The following is a 21,143-nucleotide window of genomic DNA, read 5'->3' as shown; positions in this document are numbered from 1 at the left end:
AGCAGTATGAATGACATAAATTTATGCCTAAGATATGATAAAAAATGAAATACACATGTATGTGATAAAACTGTGATCAGTCTGTACTTAGGTGTTGGCAACACCTCTTGGCAACACTCACAAGTTGTACTCAAACTTTCTTGAACATTTTTTAATTCAGACATGGTAGCTCTCACTCTAGAAGAACGGTCTTCATAGGACTCCTCTAGGTAGCTTTTTCCATTTGTATTTTGACCTAGAAGTGGTAGCTCCCACACTAGAAGAACGGTCTTCATTGGACTCCTCTAGGTAGCTTTTTCTATTTTCTTCTAAACATTTTTTTTGTTCAAGTTTTCTCCTCTTTTCTATTTTTCACCTTATTGCTCAAGAATTTTTCTAAGTCATTTTCTACATTGGACAAGATCATGTGGTACACGAACATCCTCAACAGTTTAATGACTTAGATTGAGCTCACTCCATACTTTAGAAACTTTTGGTAGAAAGTTTGATTCACAACTGAGAGCACACCATTCAGTATCCTTCACTTGTACAGGCTTCACACAAAACAAGATGTATGCAATATGTCTAGCATCCTAAAAATAAAATGTACATGCAAGCTGAGTGTTGTCCACAGGTGTTGTAACACCCAGGACAACATCCGTGAGTGATCATTGTGCACACAAGCTGAGAGACTTCCTAAGATTGGAAAATCTCTCAAAATCCAATGGTTTTGTAAAAATATTAGCCAGTTGGTTCTCAGTTCTAACAAATTTCATTCGAATTGTACCCTTCTCAACCAAATCTCAAATAAAATGATGTCTAATGTCTATGTGTTTCGTTCAAGAGTGTTGTACTGGGTTTTTTGAAATGTCAATTGCACTTGAGTTGTCACAGTATACAATTAAGGTGTCACTGTTGAATCCATAATCTTTAATCATTTGATTCATCCACAAAAGTTGTGAACAGCAACTAGCAGCTGCAACATATTCAGATTCAGCAGTGGACAGAGACACACAATTTTGCTTTCTACTATACCAAGAAAAAAACATCCACCAGTGGTAATCTTCCTATCATCAAGGTTTCCTGCCCAATCAGCATCACTAAAACACACTAAATTGGTGTTTGTTTCTTTGGTGTACCATAAATGTGGGGACCCGGGCTCTAATTCTTTTTCTTGGGATTAAATGGATCGTTATTATAAAACATGGGTCAAATTTTCGCTTTTTACATAAAAACACATGTAACCAAACAAGCATACATTCTTTATTTAATTTACAACATACAACATACAATACATTAGGGGTGATCAATTTTTTTTATTAACCGCCCGAACCGCCTGAACCGAATTGCACCGCACCGTTTTTCATAATATTTTAAAAAAACCGCGATTAAAAATAGTAATCGTAAACCGCACCGCATACGTGGTTCGGTTATTTTTTTTTGCCAAAAACCGCACCGCCTAAACCGCTTGCCATAATATTTGGCCTAGAATTATAATAATTTGTAAACACTATATTCAAATTAAGAAGTTGTCATTCATTAAATCTCAACTTTCTTCAAAATTATTATTTTTACAAATAAAACTTATCTTCTTCTTAATTATTCTTCATATTAATATTTTATTAGATTATTTATTTCTTTTGCTATAATATTTAGTTTGAAGTTTGAAAGTAGAAAAATGATAAAGTAGTATAAATGTCATTTTTGTTGTAAGTATGTTGTGTTGTTAAATTATTAACTTAGTTTTAAATCTTGATTATTGTTTTATCTATTTTTATCTTTATATGCTTTGAACTATAATTTATATTGAAGACACTATATTGTTGTTGTTTTCAAATAAATTAAAATATATGTTCTAATATTTTTCATTAAAAAAACAGTAAACCGACCGCAACCGCTAAAAACCGTAATACTAATTCTTCATGTAAAACCGCGATTATTTTTTCAAAATACTAACCGACCGCATATGGCAATTCGGTTTGAATTTTTTTTAAAAAACCGCAAAACCGCACCGTGATCACCCCTACAATACATGTCTTATTCTGTATGTCCTCAACTAACCAGTATTAAAAGACAGTACATAATAAAAGACAACTACTGGTCCATCTGCTACGCCCGTGATCTCCACGCTAACACGATCATCTCTGTCTCGACCCAGATCCTGCCCCACCTGTTGTTATGCACACATACAGACATAACAACAGCCGGAAAACCGGTGAGAACAAATCCCAGTATAAACATGTATACATGCATTAAAACAATCTAAAACATGAAACATGCTAATATGAATGTCATTCATATATAATCATACAATGCGAGTCTAATCATGTCTAGACGCGACTCGACTAGAACTCTAGGGATCCCGTTGTGAATAAGACGGCACTGTCTGTCACCTACCCTCCCAATCGAGGTGCTGTCCGTCTTATTCCTAGACTTCGGCCTGATCTGTATTCGCGTCTACAATAAGGGCGGTGATCTTCCCCTAAGCTGTGATATCGCCGAACGTCTAGTAGTCTGCCTGATCTCCAGACTGTCCTATCTTAATGCATGAATACACAATCTGTAAACAAGCATAATCATTCTAATGCAATGCCACATGATCTGTAAACAAAGCATAGCAAGATTTGTATACAAGTTCTATAAACAAATCTATAAACAATCATAATCATATCTAGATATAAACAATAAAACAAGTATGTGATTTTGGTTGGGAAACTCAAATGTGATCTCATTTGAGTCGTGATTCCCCAAACAAAACATGTACTATACCTTTCGTCGCACAATCACTGTCACAGTCGTCAAGACGAATCTGAAATGGAAATGTTGATACACAATCTATCAATCTTTAATCTAATCAACACCTATCCAAGTCAATACTTGATTTCGGTACAATTTGACGGCATAACGACGTAATTCTCGATACCGGTCAATCAAATTCTCAACACATATCAACACATTATCAATCTAAACTCGTCAACTCATAATCATCATCCTAAACATGTCATAGTACCCAAAATCTGCATATTTTGTTCTAAACATGCTATAAAAATCGTAACAATTGCATATGACATCCGTTCTTCGATCCGGTTACGAATATATTATCTTCATACTCACAAGAACATATCCTAGAGTTCAATCCTTCATTCTCCTAACACATATATATATCAAACATGCTGGAATTGAATGAAAATTACATCTCTTGGTAGCTCTTGTCAAGAGGAGTAAAAATCTTAACACGGAACACAAATCGGAAGATTAATTCTTAAGAAATCTTACGATGAAGCCTTGGAAGAAATTTGAAGACTCCTCAGATATTCCCTCGTCCCTAGCTTCTGAAATGGCAAGGAAAAGTAGACCATTATATATATATATTGCATGATTCGATACACATGGCTCATCCTTTGCAATACACGTCTCGCGCATATGCGCGGTCACTACTCGCGCATATGCGCGAGACCTATTGTCTCGGCACTTGGCAGAAAATAACACTCGCGCATATGCGCCACTTATCTCGCGCATATGCGCCACAGCTACTGGAGGTGTCGCGCATATGCGCCGCTTCTTTCCGCGCATATGCGCCAATGCTACTGTAAATGTCGCGCATATGCGCCACTCTTTCCGCGCATATGCGCCAACTGTTCTGTCCAAATTTTAAGGTTTTCTCCTCTTGTCCATGTATTTCTTATTCTCATCTCACTTAACACTCCTCATTATATATATACATACTCATATATTCCGAGTATTATGTCGATGAGAACTATTAATCTCGAGTCTTACATTTCTCCCCCTCTAAGAAATGATTTCGCCCTCGAAATCGCAAGCAAATTATCAAACATACATGACAAGTAATATAATCAATACTGAAAATTTACTTACATCATGTAAATAATTCAGGATGTTTCTGTTGCATATCCGCTTCTGTTTCCCAAGTCGCTTCTTCTATGCCATGACGACTCCATTGGACTTTCACTAACGGAATAGTCTTCGTCCTGAGCTTCTTTTCTTTCCGATCAAGAATTTGGATCGGTTTTTCGATATAGCTCAAGGTCTGATCAAGCTCCGCTTCGTCAGGCTGAATGACATGAGAAATATCTGGCATATACTTACGCAACATTGACACATGGAAGACATCATGTATCCCGGATAGCGAAGGAGGAAGAGCAAGTCGATAGGCTCGATCGCCAATCTTCTCAAGAATTTCGTAAGGCCCAATGTATCGAGGAGATAATTTCCCGCGTTTGCCAAATCTGACAACACCTCTGAATGGAGAAATCTTCAAAAATACTCGGTCTCCTTGCTCGAATACCAACGGTCTACGTCTGACATTGGCGTATTTGGCTTGCCTATCTTGTGCCGTCTTCATTCTCTTCTGGATGATTTTCACCTTCTCAGTCATGTCACGAATCATGTCTGTCCCAAGTTCTGGTACCTCTGAAACGTCATCCCAGTATAGTGGAGATCTGCACTTCTTAGCATATAAAGCTTCGAACGGTGCCATCTCAATGCTCGTCTGGTAGCTATTATTGTAAAAGAATTCGCAAAGAGGTAAGGAATCTTGCCAACTAATGCCAAAATCTAGCACAACAGCTCTCAACATATCCTCTAAAGTCTGGATAGTCCGCTCTGACTGTCCGTCTGTCTGAGGGTGATAAGCAGTACTAAGGTGTAATGTCGTAGCCAAGGCCTGCTGTAAGCTGTGCCAAAAGTGTGAAGTGAATCGTGGATCACGATCTGATACGATAGACTTCGGCACTCCATGCAATCTGACTACCTCTCGAATATATATCTCCGCCATCTGATCTTGTCTATACGTCATTCTGTATGGAATGAAACAAGCAGATTTGATCAATCTGTCAATAATAACCCAAATCGCATCGCAACCTCTGGATGATCGAGGTAACTTCGTCACAAAATCCATGGAAATGTGATCCCATTTCCATTCTGGAATAGATAAACTCTGAAGTAACCCCCTGGGTTTCTTCCTTTCAGCTTTTACCTGTTGGCAGTTCAAACACTTAGACACGAATTCTGTAATATCTGATTTCATATGTTTCCACCAGAATTGTGTCTTCAAGTCATTATACATCTTCCTGCCACCAGGATGAATACTGAACCGACTACAATGTGCCTCTGACAGAATCTGCTGTTTCAACTCTGCAACATCTGGTACAACAAGACGGTTATTCACATACAGCACATGATCACGTTCCTGATATTCTGATAAATGTCCTGCTCTGACCATCTGAATCGATCTTTGCACATTCTGATCGGTTTGTTGAGCTTCTTTGATCCTCCTGATCAAGTCCGGCTCAACTTGAATAGCAACAAGCCGTAGTGGCCTCTTATCTGTATCAAATGCTAATCCAGAGAGACAGCAACTTTCAACCAACTTTGTAACACCTATCGTCGATAAGGACAAGGTACATACCTTTCGACTCAAGGCATCTGCTGCTGCATTTGACTTTCCTGGATAATATTTGATTTCACAATCAAAATCTTTTAGTAGATCAAGCCACCTACGCTGCCTCATGTTCAGTTCTGATTGAGAAAAGAGGTACTTCAGGCTCTTGTGATCGGAGTAAATCTCAAATTTCTCGCCGTAGAGATAGTGACGCCAGATCTTTAATGCAAATACGATGGCCGCCAATTCAAGATCGTGAATGGGGTATCGAACTTCATGTGGCTTCAATTGTCTCGAGGCGTATGCGACCACATGACCTTGCTGCATAAGAACACATCCCAAACCTCTGTGAGAGGCATCACAATATACAACGAAATCACCCGTACCTGAAGGTATCGTCAATACTGGAGCACTAGTCAGCCTTTTCTTCAGTTCTAGGAAGCTAGACTCTCACTCCTCTGACCAAACGAATGGCATATTCTTCTGTGTCAATTGTGTGATTGGCTTTGCAATACTGGAGAAATCTTGAATAAATCTTCGGTAGTATCCTGCCAGACCCATGAAACTGCGTATTTCTGGTACCGAAGTCGGTCTTGGTCAATTGATCACAGCTTCCACTTTACTCGGATCAACAGAAATACCATCTCCAGAAATGATATGCCCCAAGAATACAACTCGATTCAGCCAAAACTCACATTTTGACAATTTCGCATACAGTTGTTCGTTTCTCAACGTCTGCAAGACAATTCTGAGATGCTCTGCATGCTCATTTCTGTTCTTCGAATACACCAAAATATCATCAATGAAGACAATCACAAATTCATCCAAATATCTCTGAAACACTTGGTTCATCAAGCCCATAAATACCGTAGGAGCATTTGTTAACCCAAAAGGCATGACAATAAATTCGTAATGTCCATACCTGGTTCAAAATGCTGTCTTCGGTATATCTACATCTCGAACTCTGAGCTGATGATACCCAGAACGCAAATCAATCTTAGAATAGACAGAGGATCCCTGCAACTGATCAAATAGATCGTCAATTCTAGGCAAAGGATATTTATTCTTGATCGTTGCCTTATTCAGTTGCCGGTAGTCTATACACAATCGCATCGAACCGTCTTTCTTTCGCACGAACAGCACCGGAGCGCCCCAAGGAGATACACTAGGTCTGATATATCCCTTGGTCAGAAGATCTTCTAACTGTGCTTTCAATTCTTTTAGTTCGATGGGTGCCATCCTATACGGAGCTCTCGAAATAGGAACGGTACCTGGTACAAGATCAATACTAAAATCTACCTCTCGCACTGGAGGTAATCCTGGGATTTCATCTGGAAAAATATCTGGAAATTCCCGTACTACTGGCAAATCCGCCAATGCCGGGCTCGACTTCTGCATATCTACAGCATAAATAAAGAAACCATCTGCTCCTTTTTGTAACAATCTGTTCATAGTAAGAGCTGAAATCAAGGGAATCCGAGATCTGGAACCCTTCCCGTAGAATTTCCACTCGTCTGTCATCTCGGGTCTGAATCTGACAATCTTGTGGAAACAATCCACGGTAGCTCTGTACTTCGTTAGCATGTCAATACCGACTATACATTCAAAATCAGCTAGACCCAATACTATACAATCTAGGTCAATCTCATGCCCCTCAAACTGTAGAATGCAATGTTTAACCATGGTTACAGATATCAATCCACTTCCCAACGGAGAATTAATAGATACAACTTCTAACAAAGACTCAACAGGCAATGAATGCAACAATGCAAATCGCTCCGAAATGAATGTATGCGATGCACCTGTATCTATCAAGATATAAGCAGGATAACCATAAAGAGAGCAGTTACCTGCTATAACATCATCTGGTGCATCTTGTGCTTGCTCTTCTGTCAATGCAAACACTTGAGCCTGTTGCCTCGGAAGTTGACTCACTGTCTGACTACCTCGAGCTCTGGGTTGAGTCGGTGCTGGTGGAGGCTGGAAAGAGTGAACCGATGATGCCTGCCGCTCAAACTGAGGTACTGACCCGGATGCTCGTCCACTATGGGCTGGCTGTACACTCCTCTGTGGGCAGACTTTGGCAAAATGCCCCGGTTGCCTACAAATGTTGCATCGGCCTGTAACTCCCTGGCACTGTTCAGTCGCATGTTTTCCTCCACAGGAACTACAATAAACACCTGAATACCTGGTACTCTGATCAAAACCCGTCTGTCTGGATCGCTGGAGCTCGACGAACTGCTCCCTGGTCTTTTAAACTGTTTACCCTTGGCTTTCAATTGATCCTTTCTGCCACTGCTACTACCGCCGCTTTCAAATCTAGAAGGAGGAGATTGTACTGAAAGTTGTGGTGGTCTTGGCACAGGAGCAACATATGGAGCACTCCGTTGTCTTATCAATCCTGCTTCCGCTCCTTTGGCCCGATTTAATGCATCCGCAAAATTATTAGGTCTTCCCGTGTTTACCAACGTAAAGATGTCCGGATTTAAGCCATTGATAAATTGATCTGCCATGGCCTCGTCATTCCCTGAAACATGGGGTGCGAAACGAAGCAAGGAAGAGAATTTGGCAACATACTCTTCAATGTTCAAAGTCCCTTGCCTCAAATTGGCAAATTCAGCACCTTTATCTTTACGATAGGAGATAGGAAAAAAACGCAGATAGAACTCCGTCTTGAACACTTTCCATGTAATTTCGGTACCACGTTGCTCTAGTGCTCTCTTCATGTTCAACCACCAGTTCTTAGCTACATCCTGGAGTTGATGGCCAATAAGCTTTATTCTTTTCTCGTCACCATACTCCAAAGACTCGAATAACATCTCAATGTCTTCAAGCCAACTTTCACAATCCACTGCCAGTTCTGTACCTTTCAAGTTTGGCGGTCGAAAGGATTGAAATCTTTTGAGCAGCGTCTCCATTGGCGTAGCAGTAACGTCCATTGGATCTCCGGATGTGCTACCCTTTCTGGTGCTGTGGGTCGTAGAGGCACTGCTGCTCTTCGAGGAGGCATGTATCTAATAATCCAACTGATTAGTATACCAAATATACAACCGTCTCAGCCTTCCTTTAGTCAGTTACCTCTGATCTAGAATCGGTTCTGATTCAGTTAAGCACATGTCATAATCAAATCAGATAACACACACGCAATAAGGAAAGCACTAATCATGCTAGCACATCATAAAGCAAGGAAGAAGACTCAATCTACCCCGCTCATTCTATCTTATCTCAATCTAAAGGATCTATCGCTCTGATACCACCTGTTGTGGGGACCCAGGCTCTAATTCTTTTTCTTGGGATTAAATGGATCGTTATTATAAAACATGGGTCAAATTTTCGCTTTTTACATAAAAACACATGTAACCAAACAAGCATACATTCTTTATTTAATTTACAACATACAACATACAATACATGTCTTATTCTGTATGTCCTCAACTAACAAGTATTAAAAGACAGTACATAATAAAAGACAACTACTGGTCCATCTGCTACGCCCGTGATCTCCACGCTAACACGATCATCTCTGTCTCGACCCAGATCCTGCCCCACCTGTTGTTATGCACACATACAGACATAACAACAGCCGGAAAACCGGTGAGAACAAATCCCAGTATAAACATGTATACATGCATTAAAACAATCTAAAACATGAAACATGCTAATATGAATGTCATTCATATATAATCATACAATGCGAGTCTAATCATGTCTAGACGCGACTCGACTAGAACTCTAGGGATGCCGTTGTGAATAAGACGGCACTGTCTGTCACCTACCCTCCCAATCGAGGTGCTGTCCGTCTTATTCCTAGACTTCGGCCTGATCTGTATCCGCGTCTACAATAGGGGCGGTGATCTTTCCCTAAGCTGTGATATCGCCGAACGTCTAGTAGTCTGCCTGATCTCCAGACTGTCCTATCTTAATGCATGAATACACAATCTGTAAACAATCATAATCATTCTAATGCAATGCCACATGATCTGTAAACAAAGCATAGCAAGATTTGTATACAAGTTCTATAAACAAATCTATAAACAATCATAATCATATCTAGATATAAACAATAAAACAAGTATGTGATTTTGGTTGGGAAACTCAAATGTGATCTCATTTGAGTCGTGATTCCCCAAACAAAACATGTACTATACCTTTCGTCGCACAATCGCTGTCACAGTCGTCAAGACGAATCTGAAATGGAAATGTTGATACACAATCTATCAATCTTTAATCTAATCAACACCTATCCAAGTCAATACTTGATTTCGGTACAATTTGACGGCATAACGACGTAATTCTCGATACCGGTCAATCAAATTCTCAACACATATCAACACATTATCAATCTAAACTCATCAACTCATAATCATCATCCTAAACATGTCATAGTACCCAAAATCTGCATATTTAGTTCTAAACATGCTATAAAAATCGTAACAATTGCATATGACATCCGTTCTTCGATCCGGTTACGAATATATTATCTTCATACTCACAAGAACATATCCTAGAGTTCAATCCTTCATTCTCCTAACACATATATATATCAAACATGCTGGAATTGAATGAAAATTACATCTCTTGGTAGCTCTTGTCAAGAGGAGTAAAAATCTTAACACGGAACACAAATCGGAAGATTAATTCTTAAGAAATCTTACGATGAAGCCTTGGAAGAAATTTGAAGACTCCTCAGATATTCCCTCGTCCCTAGCTTCTGAAATGGCAAGGAAAAGTAGACCATTATATATATATATATATATTGCATGATTCGATACACATGGCTCATCCTTTGCAATACACGTCTCGCGCATATGCGCGGTCACTACTCGCGCATATGCGCGAGACCTACTGTCTCGGCACTTGGCAGAAAATAACACTCGCGCATATGCGCCACTTATCTCGCGCATATGCGCCACAGCTACTGGAGGTGTCGCGCATATGCGCCGCTTCTTTCCGCGCATATGCGCCAATGCTACTGTAAATGTCGCGCATATGCGCCACAGCTACTGGAGGTGTCGCGCATATGCGCCGCTTCTTTCCGCGCATATGCGCCAATGCTACTGTAAATGTCGCGCATATGCGCCACTCTTTCCGCGCATATGCGCCAACCGTTCTGTCCAAATTTTAAGGTTTTCTCCTTTTGTCCATGTATTTCTTATTCTCATCTCACTTAACACTCCTCATTATATATATACATACTCATATATTCCGAGTATTATGTCGATGAGAACTATTAATCTCGAGCCTTACAATAAACCTAAGTCAACTGTTCCAGATATATATCGCAAAATTCTTTTGACAGCTTTTAAATGAGTGACTTTAGGATCAGCCTGGTACCTGGCACACAAACATACACTAAACATGATGTCGGGACGACTTGCACTTAAGTAAAGAAGACTGTCTATGATGCTGCGATACTGGGTGTTGTCAACACCTGCCGCAACATCGTCTTTGGACAATTTTTCAGTCGACCCCATTGGTGTTTTCATGTGTTTAGTGTTCTCGGTAGAAAATTTCTTCACCAAATTCTTGGCATACTTGGATTGACACAGAAAGATAACATCATGCATTTGTTTAATTTGCAATCCAAGAAAGAAACTTAATTCTCCTACCATGCTCATTTCAAATGTAGTAGACATGCATTTAACAAATTCATCAACATGCTTTTGAGAAGAAGCACCAAAAATGATGTCATCCACATAAATTTGACACACAAGAATATCATGCTTCAATTTTTGAATAAAAAGGGTTTTATCAACCTCACCTTGTTTGAAGCCTAAGTCGAGCAGATATTCAGTAAGCCTACCATACCATGCTCTTGGAGCTTGTTTAAGTCCATAAAGTGCCTTCTTCAACTTGTAGACATGGTTCGGGTGGTTTGGATCTTCAAACCCTTTAGGTTGACTTACATAAGCTTCTTCATTCAAAATGCCGTTCAAAAAGGCACTCTTCACATCCATTTGATATAGTTTTATGTCCATGTGACAAGCAATAGCAAGTAAAAGTCGAACTGACTCAATTCTGGCAACAGGGGCAAATGTTTCGTCGAAATCAATTCCTTCAATTTGAGTATACCCTTGAGCAACTAGCCTTGCTTTATTTCTCACAACAATTCCATATTCATCAGTTTTGTTTTTAAAAATTCATTTGGTTCCAATAACATTCACATTATTAGGTCTGGGAACCAAATCCCACACATCATTCCTAACAAATTGTTCAAGTTCCTCATGCATAGCATTGACTCAAAATTCCATCTTTAAGGCTTCAATTACATTTTTGGGTTCAATTAGTGAAACAAAACAAGAATGGCTTACTTGAGAGTATACGGAAGTCATGCATACTAGATCCATCATTTTCTGATAATCTACCTTCTCCTTTCTTCTAGTTTGCATTCCTCCAAATGCTTCTCCAATGATCTGAGATGATGGATGATTTTCTGAATCTTACTGGGAATATCAAACCCTTCATTGGTTACATCATCATCATTTACAGTATACTCTCCTGGTTCATCATTTGATTCTGCCAGTGCAGGTGTTGACTCAGGTGTTACAACACCGGGTGCAACATCTGTGTTAGGCAGTGTCTCACTTACGTTCAATAGCCCATCAATATCATCCTCGATTGTTTTCCCAGTTAGATCTGCAAGATCATCGAAAAAAACGTTTATAGATTCCATAGTCGTTCTAGTTCTAAGATTATACACGCGATATGCACGACTATTGGATGAATAACCAAGGAATAAACACTTGTCACTTTTAGAGTCAAATTTTGCAAGATGGTCTCGGTCATTCAAAACATAACATACACACCCAAAAACATGGAAGTACTTCAGGTTTGGCCTCTTTCCCATTATAATTTCATAGGATGTCATAGTAGAACCACTCCTTAAGTACACGCGACTTGAAATATGACAGGCTGTGTTTAAGGCCTCGGCCCAAAATCGTTTTGAAATATTCTTTGAACTCAACATGACCCTTGCCATTTCTTGCAGTGTCCTTTTCTTCCTTTCGGCTATTCCATTTTGTTGAGGAGTCTTAGGGGCCGAAAATTCATGAGTTATCCCTCTCTTTTCACAAAATGATATAAAGTGTGAGTTTTCGAATTCTTTACCATGGTCGGTCCTAATCTTACCGACTCTCAAATCATGTAGATTAGTAATCTTGGCATGTAGTTTCTTAAAAACAGCAAATGTGTCGGATTTTTCTCTAAGGAAACTTATCCATGTAAAGCGAGAGAAATCATCCACACAAACACATGAATACTTCTTACCTCCAAGGCTTTCCACTTCCATTGGACCCATAAGATCCATGTGCAAGAGTTCAAGACACCGTGTTGTCCCAAAGTGTTGCAACATTTGATGGGGAACACGGGTTTGCTTACCCTTTTGACATGCTCCACAAACATAAGGAGTTCCAGAAGATAAATTAGGCATACCTCTCACAGTATCGTACTTACCAAGGTTCTTTAATGTCTTGAAGTTTGCATGTCCCAATTTTCGATGCCACAAGTTTAGCTCACTCACCTTTGAATGATTGCACATTAGGTCTTCTCCGAGTTGATAGCAATTGTCAGCAGACCTTGTACCTGTCAAAATACAAGTATTAGCATTATCAAAAACTTCACAAATGTCTTTATCAAACTTAAAATGTAAACCGTCATCACAAAGTTGACTTATGCTTATTAAGTTTGAGTTAAGCCCTTCGACATAAAGCACATTTTGTAGACTAGGCAATCCATCAACATTCAAGGTTCCTTTGCCAGCTATTCTTCCTTTCGCACCACCACCATACGTCACATGAACACTTCTTAGTTCAACATAGTCAATCAGATGGTCTTTAGAACCTGTCATGTGGCGTGAACAGCCACTGTCGAAGTACCATATTCCTGCAATGTTAGTCTTTAGTGAAGTATAGATAACAGAACATTGAATATTGGCTTTTGGCACCCAAACCCTTTTTACCGACGATTTTCTATTGGCAGTGTTGCGCCGGGTGTTGTACAATACCTGAGGCAACACCTTTTCAGATTCCCATCTCTTGTAGACATCTCTCAATCTAAAACAGTAGGGTTTGATATGTCCAGGTCTAAAACAATAGTGGCAGATAAATTGGCGTTTCCTGGACTTGGACTTCTTGGTAGATATTTGCCCTTTTGATGAAACACCTTTTTCAGTGTGTGAAGTATTCGAGATTTCAGCACTTCTTTTGACAAAGACAGTTGGTTTTCTTTCAGTGTTGGAAGACTCTCCAGTTTCATACTGGTGATTCGTATAACCAAGTCCAGCTTTATCATTCTTTCCAATCATCAAGAGTGAGTCAAGTTTAGATGAACTTGAATTAAGCTTCGCAAGAATCTGAGTTGCTTCTCCAAGCTCCTCCTTGACTTTGCATAATTCTAGATCTTTCTTACTTAAGATTACTTCAAGTCGTGATACTTGTGACTTCAGCTCAGTGTTTTCTTTGGAGAGAATTGCATTCACTTTATTTATTTTGATCCAGTCTTCATAAAATTCTTCATACATTGTCTGCACACTTTCCAAGGTAATTTCATCATCATCTACTTCTTGGGTTTCAGACTGGCTTGATTCACCAAGTGTGGTAGAATTGAGACATAAAGTATTTGAAGAGATGTTGGGACCAGGTATTGCATGTAGTATCCCGATGCCTAATTTGAGTTAATTATTGGATTAATTATATTTCGGTGGGATCGGAAGGACCGAACCGGGTTCGGATCGTCCGAAGAGGGTTAGGATCGTCCGAAGACAGGTGGCTGGACACGTGGAAGACATGCAGAGTTCGGATCGTCCGATCAGGGTTCGGATCGTCCGAAGACAGGTGGCTGGACACGTGGAAGACATGCAGAGTTCGGATCGTCCGATCAGGGTTCGGATCGTCCGAAGACAGGTGTCTGGACACGTAATACATGCAAGGTTCGGATCGTCCGATAAGGGTTCGGAAGGTCCGAAGGGTACAGGGTTCGGATCGTCCGAAGTGGATCGGATCGTCCGAAGAGGATCGGATCGTCCGATCGTTGTCTATAAATAGAGGCGCGAGGCTTCACTTTTTACTCGCCAATCCCGAGTGTTCTAGAGCGTTTTAGTCGTTTCTGATGGGTTTCTAGTCTTTTCCCGAGGTTTAGGCACTAGCGGGGAGCTACTGGTTTTGTAGCGGAGCTGTGCTTTAGTTGGGAGCTAGCGGCATCAGTGGGCTGACTACGGACGCAGGCTTGATTCTAGGGCTGATTTCTAGGATCTACTGGTTTGAGGTACGAAAGTACTATCCGAGATAGCAGGATTGAGTATGCTTTACTATGTGTTGCATGTTTATATGTTGCATTATTATCTGTCATATCATGCATGGTTTATTATGCGGCATTTGCATAATCATGTTGAGCCTGACTATTTTTGAGATAGCCTGTTGAGAGGGTGCTCAGCCCTCGTTTGTTGTGGATGGTTGGACCCCGTTGGCCGACGGTGGTCAGGTCACCGGTATATCCACAGGTTTATTTTGGTATGGGAGCCACCTCCTGGTGCGACGGCGCAGAGTGCTACATACCTTGACGTCATTTACCTGAGCAGTATTTCGATATACCCAGATCCTGGTATCCAGTACATTTTGCATACATGCATGTCATAGTCTTGTATACTCATGCTTTCGGTGCTGAGCGTTTTATGCTCACGTCCTCGGTTTATCTCTGTTTTGGACACCCTATTCGATGGGGCAGGTCTCAGGTTGGGCGGTCCAGGAGGGAGTGGACAGGGAGCTGGCAGAGGTTGACTTGTAGTTATTGGTATTTGTTCTTGGAATTTAGTTCGATCTGGTTGTTTAAGTATTTTGTACTTACAGATTCGATTGGGTTGTATTACTGTTTTTCCGCTGTTTACCTGATTCAGTTTAAATGTTAAATTTTGCATGCTTAAGTTCTGATTAGTAGGTCATTCTGGAACGGGTCACTACATTTATGTTATCAGAGCATGCATTAAGATTTTGGGATTTAGAACTGTTCTTTTGGGTTTAATCTCTGGTAACTTTTGTAGCTAAAAGATGTCTGGTTTTGACGACGATGCTAGTAGTCATGGCAGCGTTGGATGCTGGGGAGACCGCGACGATCGGGAGCGTCGTCGAGAGCATCGAGAACGTCGTCAATACCGTCGTGATGAGCCTCGGAGTTTTAGTATGCATTGATTCTTGCAGATGGGGCCGAAACCTCTTTCAGGCGGTGAGACCCCGGATGTTGCGGAGAACTGGCTTGAGAGGATGGAGAGCTGCTTCAAGACTTTTCAGTGCTCGGCTGAGCAGCAGATTGATACCCTTGATTTCTTGCTGGAGGGTGGTGCGCGCAAGTGGTGGAGGTCTACCTCTGCACCGATAGTTCAGCGACAGGGTCGAGTTCTTTGGGCCGATTTCCGAGCCGCTTTCATGTTGCTTTACTTTCCGCCAGCTCTTCTGCAGACCAAGGCGATTGAGTTGATCAATCTGAAGCAGGGAAGTTTGTCTGTTGATGAGTATCAGCAGAAGTTCTTTGAGTTGCTTCCGTATGTTCCGCATGTCAGTGACAATGCTAGTGCCAAGTATAACCATTTTCTTCAGGGCCTCAATCAGGAGATTTATGATCGGGTTGTTGTCTGCGATGATCCGACATCGTATGAGGGCCTTGTGAATCGTTGTCGCCAGGCTGAGGGCAGTTTGCTGAGAGGTCGAGCCATGCAGTCTGCTCGTCCTACTAGTTCTTTGGGTCCTCGCGCCCAAGCATTCAAGAAAGCTGGATCTACTTCTTCTTCCTTTGGATCTGGAGGAGTTCACCATTTTGGGAAGAAGAGGGGCCCGTGTCAGCACTGCGGGAAGGATCATCCGACGGAGCGTTGTCGCAAGGTTGCGGGTGCTTGTTACAAGTGCGGTGAGATGGGCCACATGAAGAGAGATTGTCCACAGACGGGCGGAGGATCAGGATCTGGTTCTCAGGCTTCAGTTCATCAGAGGCCACAGCAGGGACAGTCTACTCAGGGTTCTAACCTCCGACCGCGTACTCAAGGGCGGGTCTTTGCTCTTAACCAGGATCAGGCTGCTGAGGAGAACGAGAGAGTTATCGCAGGTTTATTTTTATTATGTGGATTACCTGCTTACGTTCTCATTGATACTGGTGCATCTCATTCATTCATATCTGCGAGATTTGCTAAGCGTCATGCATTACCCTTCACTTCTTTGGGCGTTGTGGTATCTGTTTCCACACCGATGGGTCATTCGGTGTTAGCTAAACGTCTAGTTTTGGGTTGTCCTCTAGAGTTTGAGGGTAATGTTTTAACTGCTAATTTGATGATTCTTGCGATGGAGGATTTTGATTGCATTCTGGGAATAGATGTGCTGACTGTGTTTAGAGCTACTGTGGACTGTTATCAGAAGTTTGTGCAGTTTCGTCCAGTTGAGGGCGACAGTTGGTTTTTCTATGGAGAGGGAGCGCGACCCCCGATGCCCGTGGTTTCTGCTCTGAAAGCCTGTCGTGCTTTAGAGTCGGGCGGGGAAGGCTACCTTATCTATGCTATTGATTCGTCCGCAGATAGTGTCGGTATCAGTGACATTCCAGTGGTTTGCGATTTTCCGGATGTTTTTCCCGAGGAGATTCCTGGTTTTCCTCCCGTTCGGGATGTGGATTTCGGCATTGATTTAGTGCCAGGCATGGCACCAATCTCTAGAGCTCCTTATCGTTTAGCTCCATCGGAGATGCAAGAATTGAAACAGCAGTTGCAGGATCTTCTTGACAAGGGGTATATTCGACCCAGTGTGTCCTCGTGGGGAGCACCAGTTCTTTTTGTCAAAAAGAAGGATGGTTCTATGCGGCTCTGCATAGATTATCGGCAGTTGAATCGTGCGACGATAAAGAATAAGTATCCGTTGCCACGGATTGATGATTTATTTGATCAACTGCAAGGTACCTCTGTGTATTCCAAAATTGATTTAAGGTCTGGTTATCATCAGCTTCGAGTTCATCAGGGAGATATATCGAAGACTGCATTCAGGACCCGGTATGGGCATTATGAGTTTCTGGTTATGCCTTTTGGGGCGACGAATGCACCAGCAATTTTTATGGATCTGATGAATCGGGTTTTTCGGGAATTCTTGGATAAGTTTGTTGTGGTGTTTATAGATGATATCTTAATCTATTCGCATGATCAGCAAGAACACGCACAACACTTAAGGATTATTTTACAGACACTTCGCGAGAATCAGCTTTATGCGAAGTTGAGTAAATGTGAGTTTTGGATTGACAGGGTTGTATTCCTTGGTCATGTCATTTCTAGCAAGGGAGTTTCAGTTGACCCAAGTAAGGTGGAAGCGGTATTGAACTGGTCGCGTCCGACGACAGTAGCCGAGATCCGCAGTTTTCTGGGATTGGCTGGGTATTATCGCCGTTTCATTGTCAACTTCTCTCAGATTGCTAAGCCACTCACTCAGCTCACTCGGAAAGATGTTTCATTTGAATGGACATCAGAGTGCGAAGAGAGTTTCTTGGAACTTCGCAGACGTTTGACATCTGCGCCTGTTTTGACTTTACCGTCTGGATCTGGTGGTTTCAGTGTTTACACCGATGCCTCTTTACAGGGACTAGGGTGTGTTCTGATGTAGAATGAGCATGTGATTGCTTATGCGTCGAGACAGTTAAAGCCTCATGAAGAAAACTATCCTGTTCATGATCTGGAATTAGCAGCGATCGTTTTTGCTTTGAAAATCTGGCGCCATTATCTGTATGGTGAGCGATTTGAGATCTTCACTGATCATAAGAGTTTGAAGTATCTGTTCACTCAGGCTGAGTTGAACATGCGTCAGCGTCGTTGGATGGATCTACTCAAGGATTACGATTGTGAGATCAAGTATCATCCAGGATCTGCGAATCTCACGGCCGATGCTCTTAGTCGCAAGATGAGATTGTCTGCTCTTCAGACTTGTGCTGTATCTGGAATTATTCAGGATTTCTGTTCGATGGGATTCAATTGTAAGCATCGGAAGGGAACAGAGAGTATCCGTATAGCTACTATTTTGTCCGAGCCAGTTTTGTATTCTCGGATTAGAGATGCTCAGATGTCTGATTCTAAGGTTCAGAAATTAGCTCGGTTAGCTGATTGAGATAATACTTCTGGATTCCACTATCAGTCCGAGGGTCTTTTGTGCTTATCTGGTCGTGTTGTTGTACCGGAAGATGACACTTTGAGGGAGGAGATTTTGTCCCAGGCTCATCGTAGCAAGTTGAGTGTTCATCCAGGGAGCAACAAGATGTATAAGGATTTGAGGACTCGATTTTGGTGGAAAGGTATGAAACGTAATGTTTATCAGTATGTCTCCAAGTGCCTAGTCTGTCAGCAGGTGAAGGCTGAGTATCGACGACCTGGAGGTTTGTTGCAGAATCTTCCTATTCCGGAGTGGAAGTGGGAACATATCACGATGGACTTCGTGACTCACTTGCCTATGTCTGTGGGGAATAGAGATGCTATCTGGGTGGTAGTGGATCGGCTTACTAAGTCTGCCCATTTTCTTCCATATAACAGAGATTTCACTTTCGATCGGATGGCACGGTTGTACATTCAGGAGATTGTACGGTTTCATGGTCTGCCCGTGAGTATCGTTAGTGACAGAGATCCTCGATTTACATCTAGATTTTGGGGCAGCTTTCAGCAAGCTTTGGGCACTACCTTGAGTTTGAGTACTGCATATCACCCAGAGACTGACGGTCAGTCAGAGAGGACTATTCGTACTCTTGAGGATATGTTGAGATCTTGTGTGATGGATTTCGGGCCAGCTTGGCAGGATCATCTGCCGCTGATAGAGTTTGCATACAACAACAATTTTCATAGGAGTATTGGTATGTCTCCGTTTGAAGCATTGTATGGTCGACGTTGTCGTACTCCTCTGTTCTGGGAAGAAGTCGGAGAACGACAGGTCGAGGGTCCAGAATTGATTCAGCAGGCCATGGACAAAGTTCTTGTGATCAAACAGCGGATTAAGACTGCTCAGGATCGACAAGCGAGTTATGCGAACTCCAAGCGCAGACCTCTTCATTTTGATGCAGGCGAGAAAGTGTTTCTCAAGGTATCACCTTTTCGGAGGATTCTGAGATTTGGACTCAAAGGTAAGCTATCTCCGAGATTCATTGGTCCTTTTGAGATCTTAGAATGTGTGGGAGATTTGGCCTACAGATTAGCTTTGCCACCGTATCTGTCTAGTGTTCACAATGTGTTTCATGTGTCCTTGTTGAGACGATACGTAGCGGATGAGTCTCATGTTTTGCATCCGACAGAAGTTCAGCTGAATCCGGATTTGTTTTTTGTGGAAAGACCGGTTTCGATCTTAGACCGGAAGGATAAGGTACTGCGGAATAAGACTATTCCTCTTGTCTTAGTGCAGTGGCAGCGCCGAGGTACTGAAGAAGCAACTTGGGAACTAGAGAGTCGCATGCGGTCAGAGCATCCAGAGTTGTTCTAGTTGTAGTATTTTCAGTTAGGATTGTAATTTCAGTTGTACTTTCAGTTGTAATTCATTCTTAAGTTGAATGTATTATTGTTCAGAATTGTCATTCTTCAGACTCGATTTCGCGGACGAAATCCTTTTTAGAGGGGGAGAATGTAGTATCCCGATGCCTAATTTGAGTTAATTATTGGATTAATTATATTTCGGTGGGATCGGAAGGACCGAACCGGGTTCGGATCGTCCGAAGAGGGTTCGGATCGTCCGAAGACAGGTGGCTGGACACGTGGAAGACATGCAGAGTTCGGATCGTCCGATCAGGGTTCGGATCGTCCGAAGACAGGTGGCTGGACACGTGGAAGACATGCAGAGTTCGGATCGTCCGATCAGGGTTCGGATCGTCCGAAGACAGGTGTCTGGACACGTGGAAGACATGCAAGGTTCGGATCGTCCGATAAGGGTTCGGAAGGTCCGAAGGGTACAGGGTTCGGATCGTCCGAAGTGGATCGGATCGTCCGAAGAGGATCGGATCGTCCGATCGTTGTCTATAAATAGAGGCGCGAGGCTTCACTTTTTACTCGCCAATTCCGAGTGTTCCAGAGCGTTTTAGTCGTTTCTGATGGGTTTCTAGTCTTTTCCCGAGGTTTAGGCACTAGCGGGGAGCTACTGGTTTTGTAGCGGAGCTGTGCTTTAGTTGGGAGCTAGCGGCATCAGTGGGCTGACTACGGACGCAGGCTTGATTCTAGGGCTGATTTCTAGGATCTACTGGTTTGAGGTACGAAAGTACTATCCGAGATAGCAGGATTGAGTATGCTTTACTATGTGTTGCATGTTTATATGTTGCATTATTATCTGTCATATGATGCATGGTTTATTATGCGGCATTTGCATAATCATGTTGAGCCTGACTATTTTTGAGATAGCCTGTTGAGAGGGTGCTCAGCCCTCGTTTGTTGTGGATGGTTGGACCCCGTTGGCCGACGGTGGTCAGGTCACCGGTATATCCACAGGTTTATTTTGGTATGGGAGCCACCTCGTGGTGCGACGGCGCAGAGTGCTACATACCTTGACGTCATTTACCTGAGCAGTATTTCGATATACCCAGATCCTGGTATCCAGTACATTTTGCATACATGCATGTCATAGTCTTGTATACTCATGCTTTCGGTGCTGAGCGTTTTATGCTCACGTCCTCGGTTTATCTCTGTTTTGGACACCCTATTCGATGGGGCAGGTCTCAGGTTGGGCGGTCCAGGAGGGAGTGGACAGGGAGCTGGCAGAGGTTGACTTGTAGTTATTGGTATTTGTTCTTG

General features: G+C 42.0%; 1 protein-coding gene across 1 annotated transcript; it reads right to left on the bottom strand.

Annotated features, from left to right (window-relative positions):
* Positions 1-10,623: 10,623 nt before the first annotated feature.
* On the bottom strand, positions 10,624-13,898 carry LOC140830134 (uncharacterized). The gene is made up of 4 exons (XM_073193417.1): positions 12,758-13,898; positions 11,746-12,016; positions 11,137-11,398; positions 10,624-10,914 (listed from the first exon to the last, which is right to left on the bottom strand). Exons 1-4 carry the CDS (start codon positions 13,896-13,898, stop codon positions 10,624-10,626), a joined length of 1,965 nt encoding a protein of 654 aa, XP_073049518.1.
* Between the last annotated feature and the right edge of the window lie 7,245 nt (positions 13,899-21,143).

The sequence above is a fragment of the Primulina eburnea genome, chromosome 4 (assembly GCF_022965805.1).
Source record: "Primulina eburnea isolate SZY01 chromosome 4, ASM2296580v1, whole genome shotgun sequence".
NCBI lineage: Eukaryota > Viridiplantae > Streptophyta > Magnoliopsida > Lamiales > Gesneriaceae > Primulina > Primulina eburnea.
Note: the sequence above shows the minus strand (reverse complement) of the source record. Positions and strands in the feature narration are given on the sequence as shown.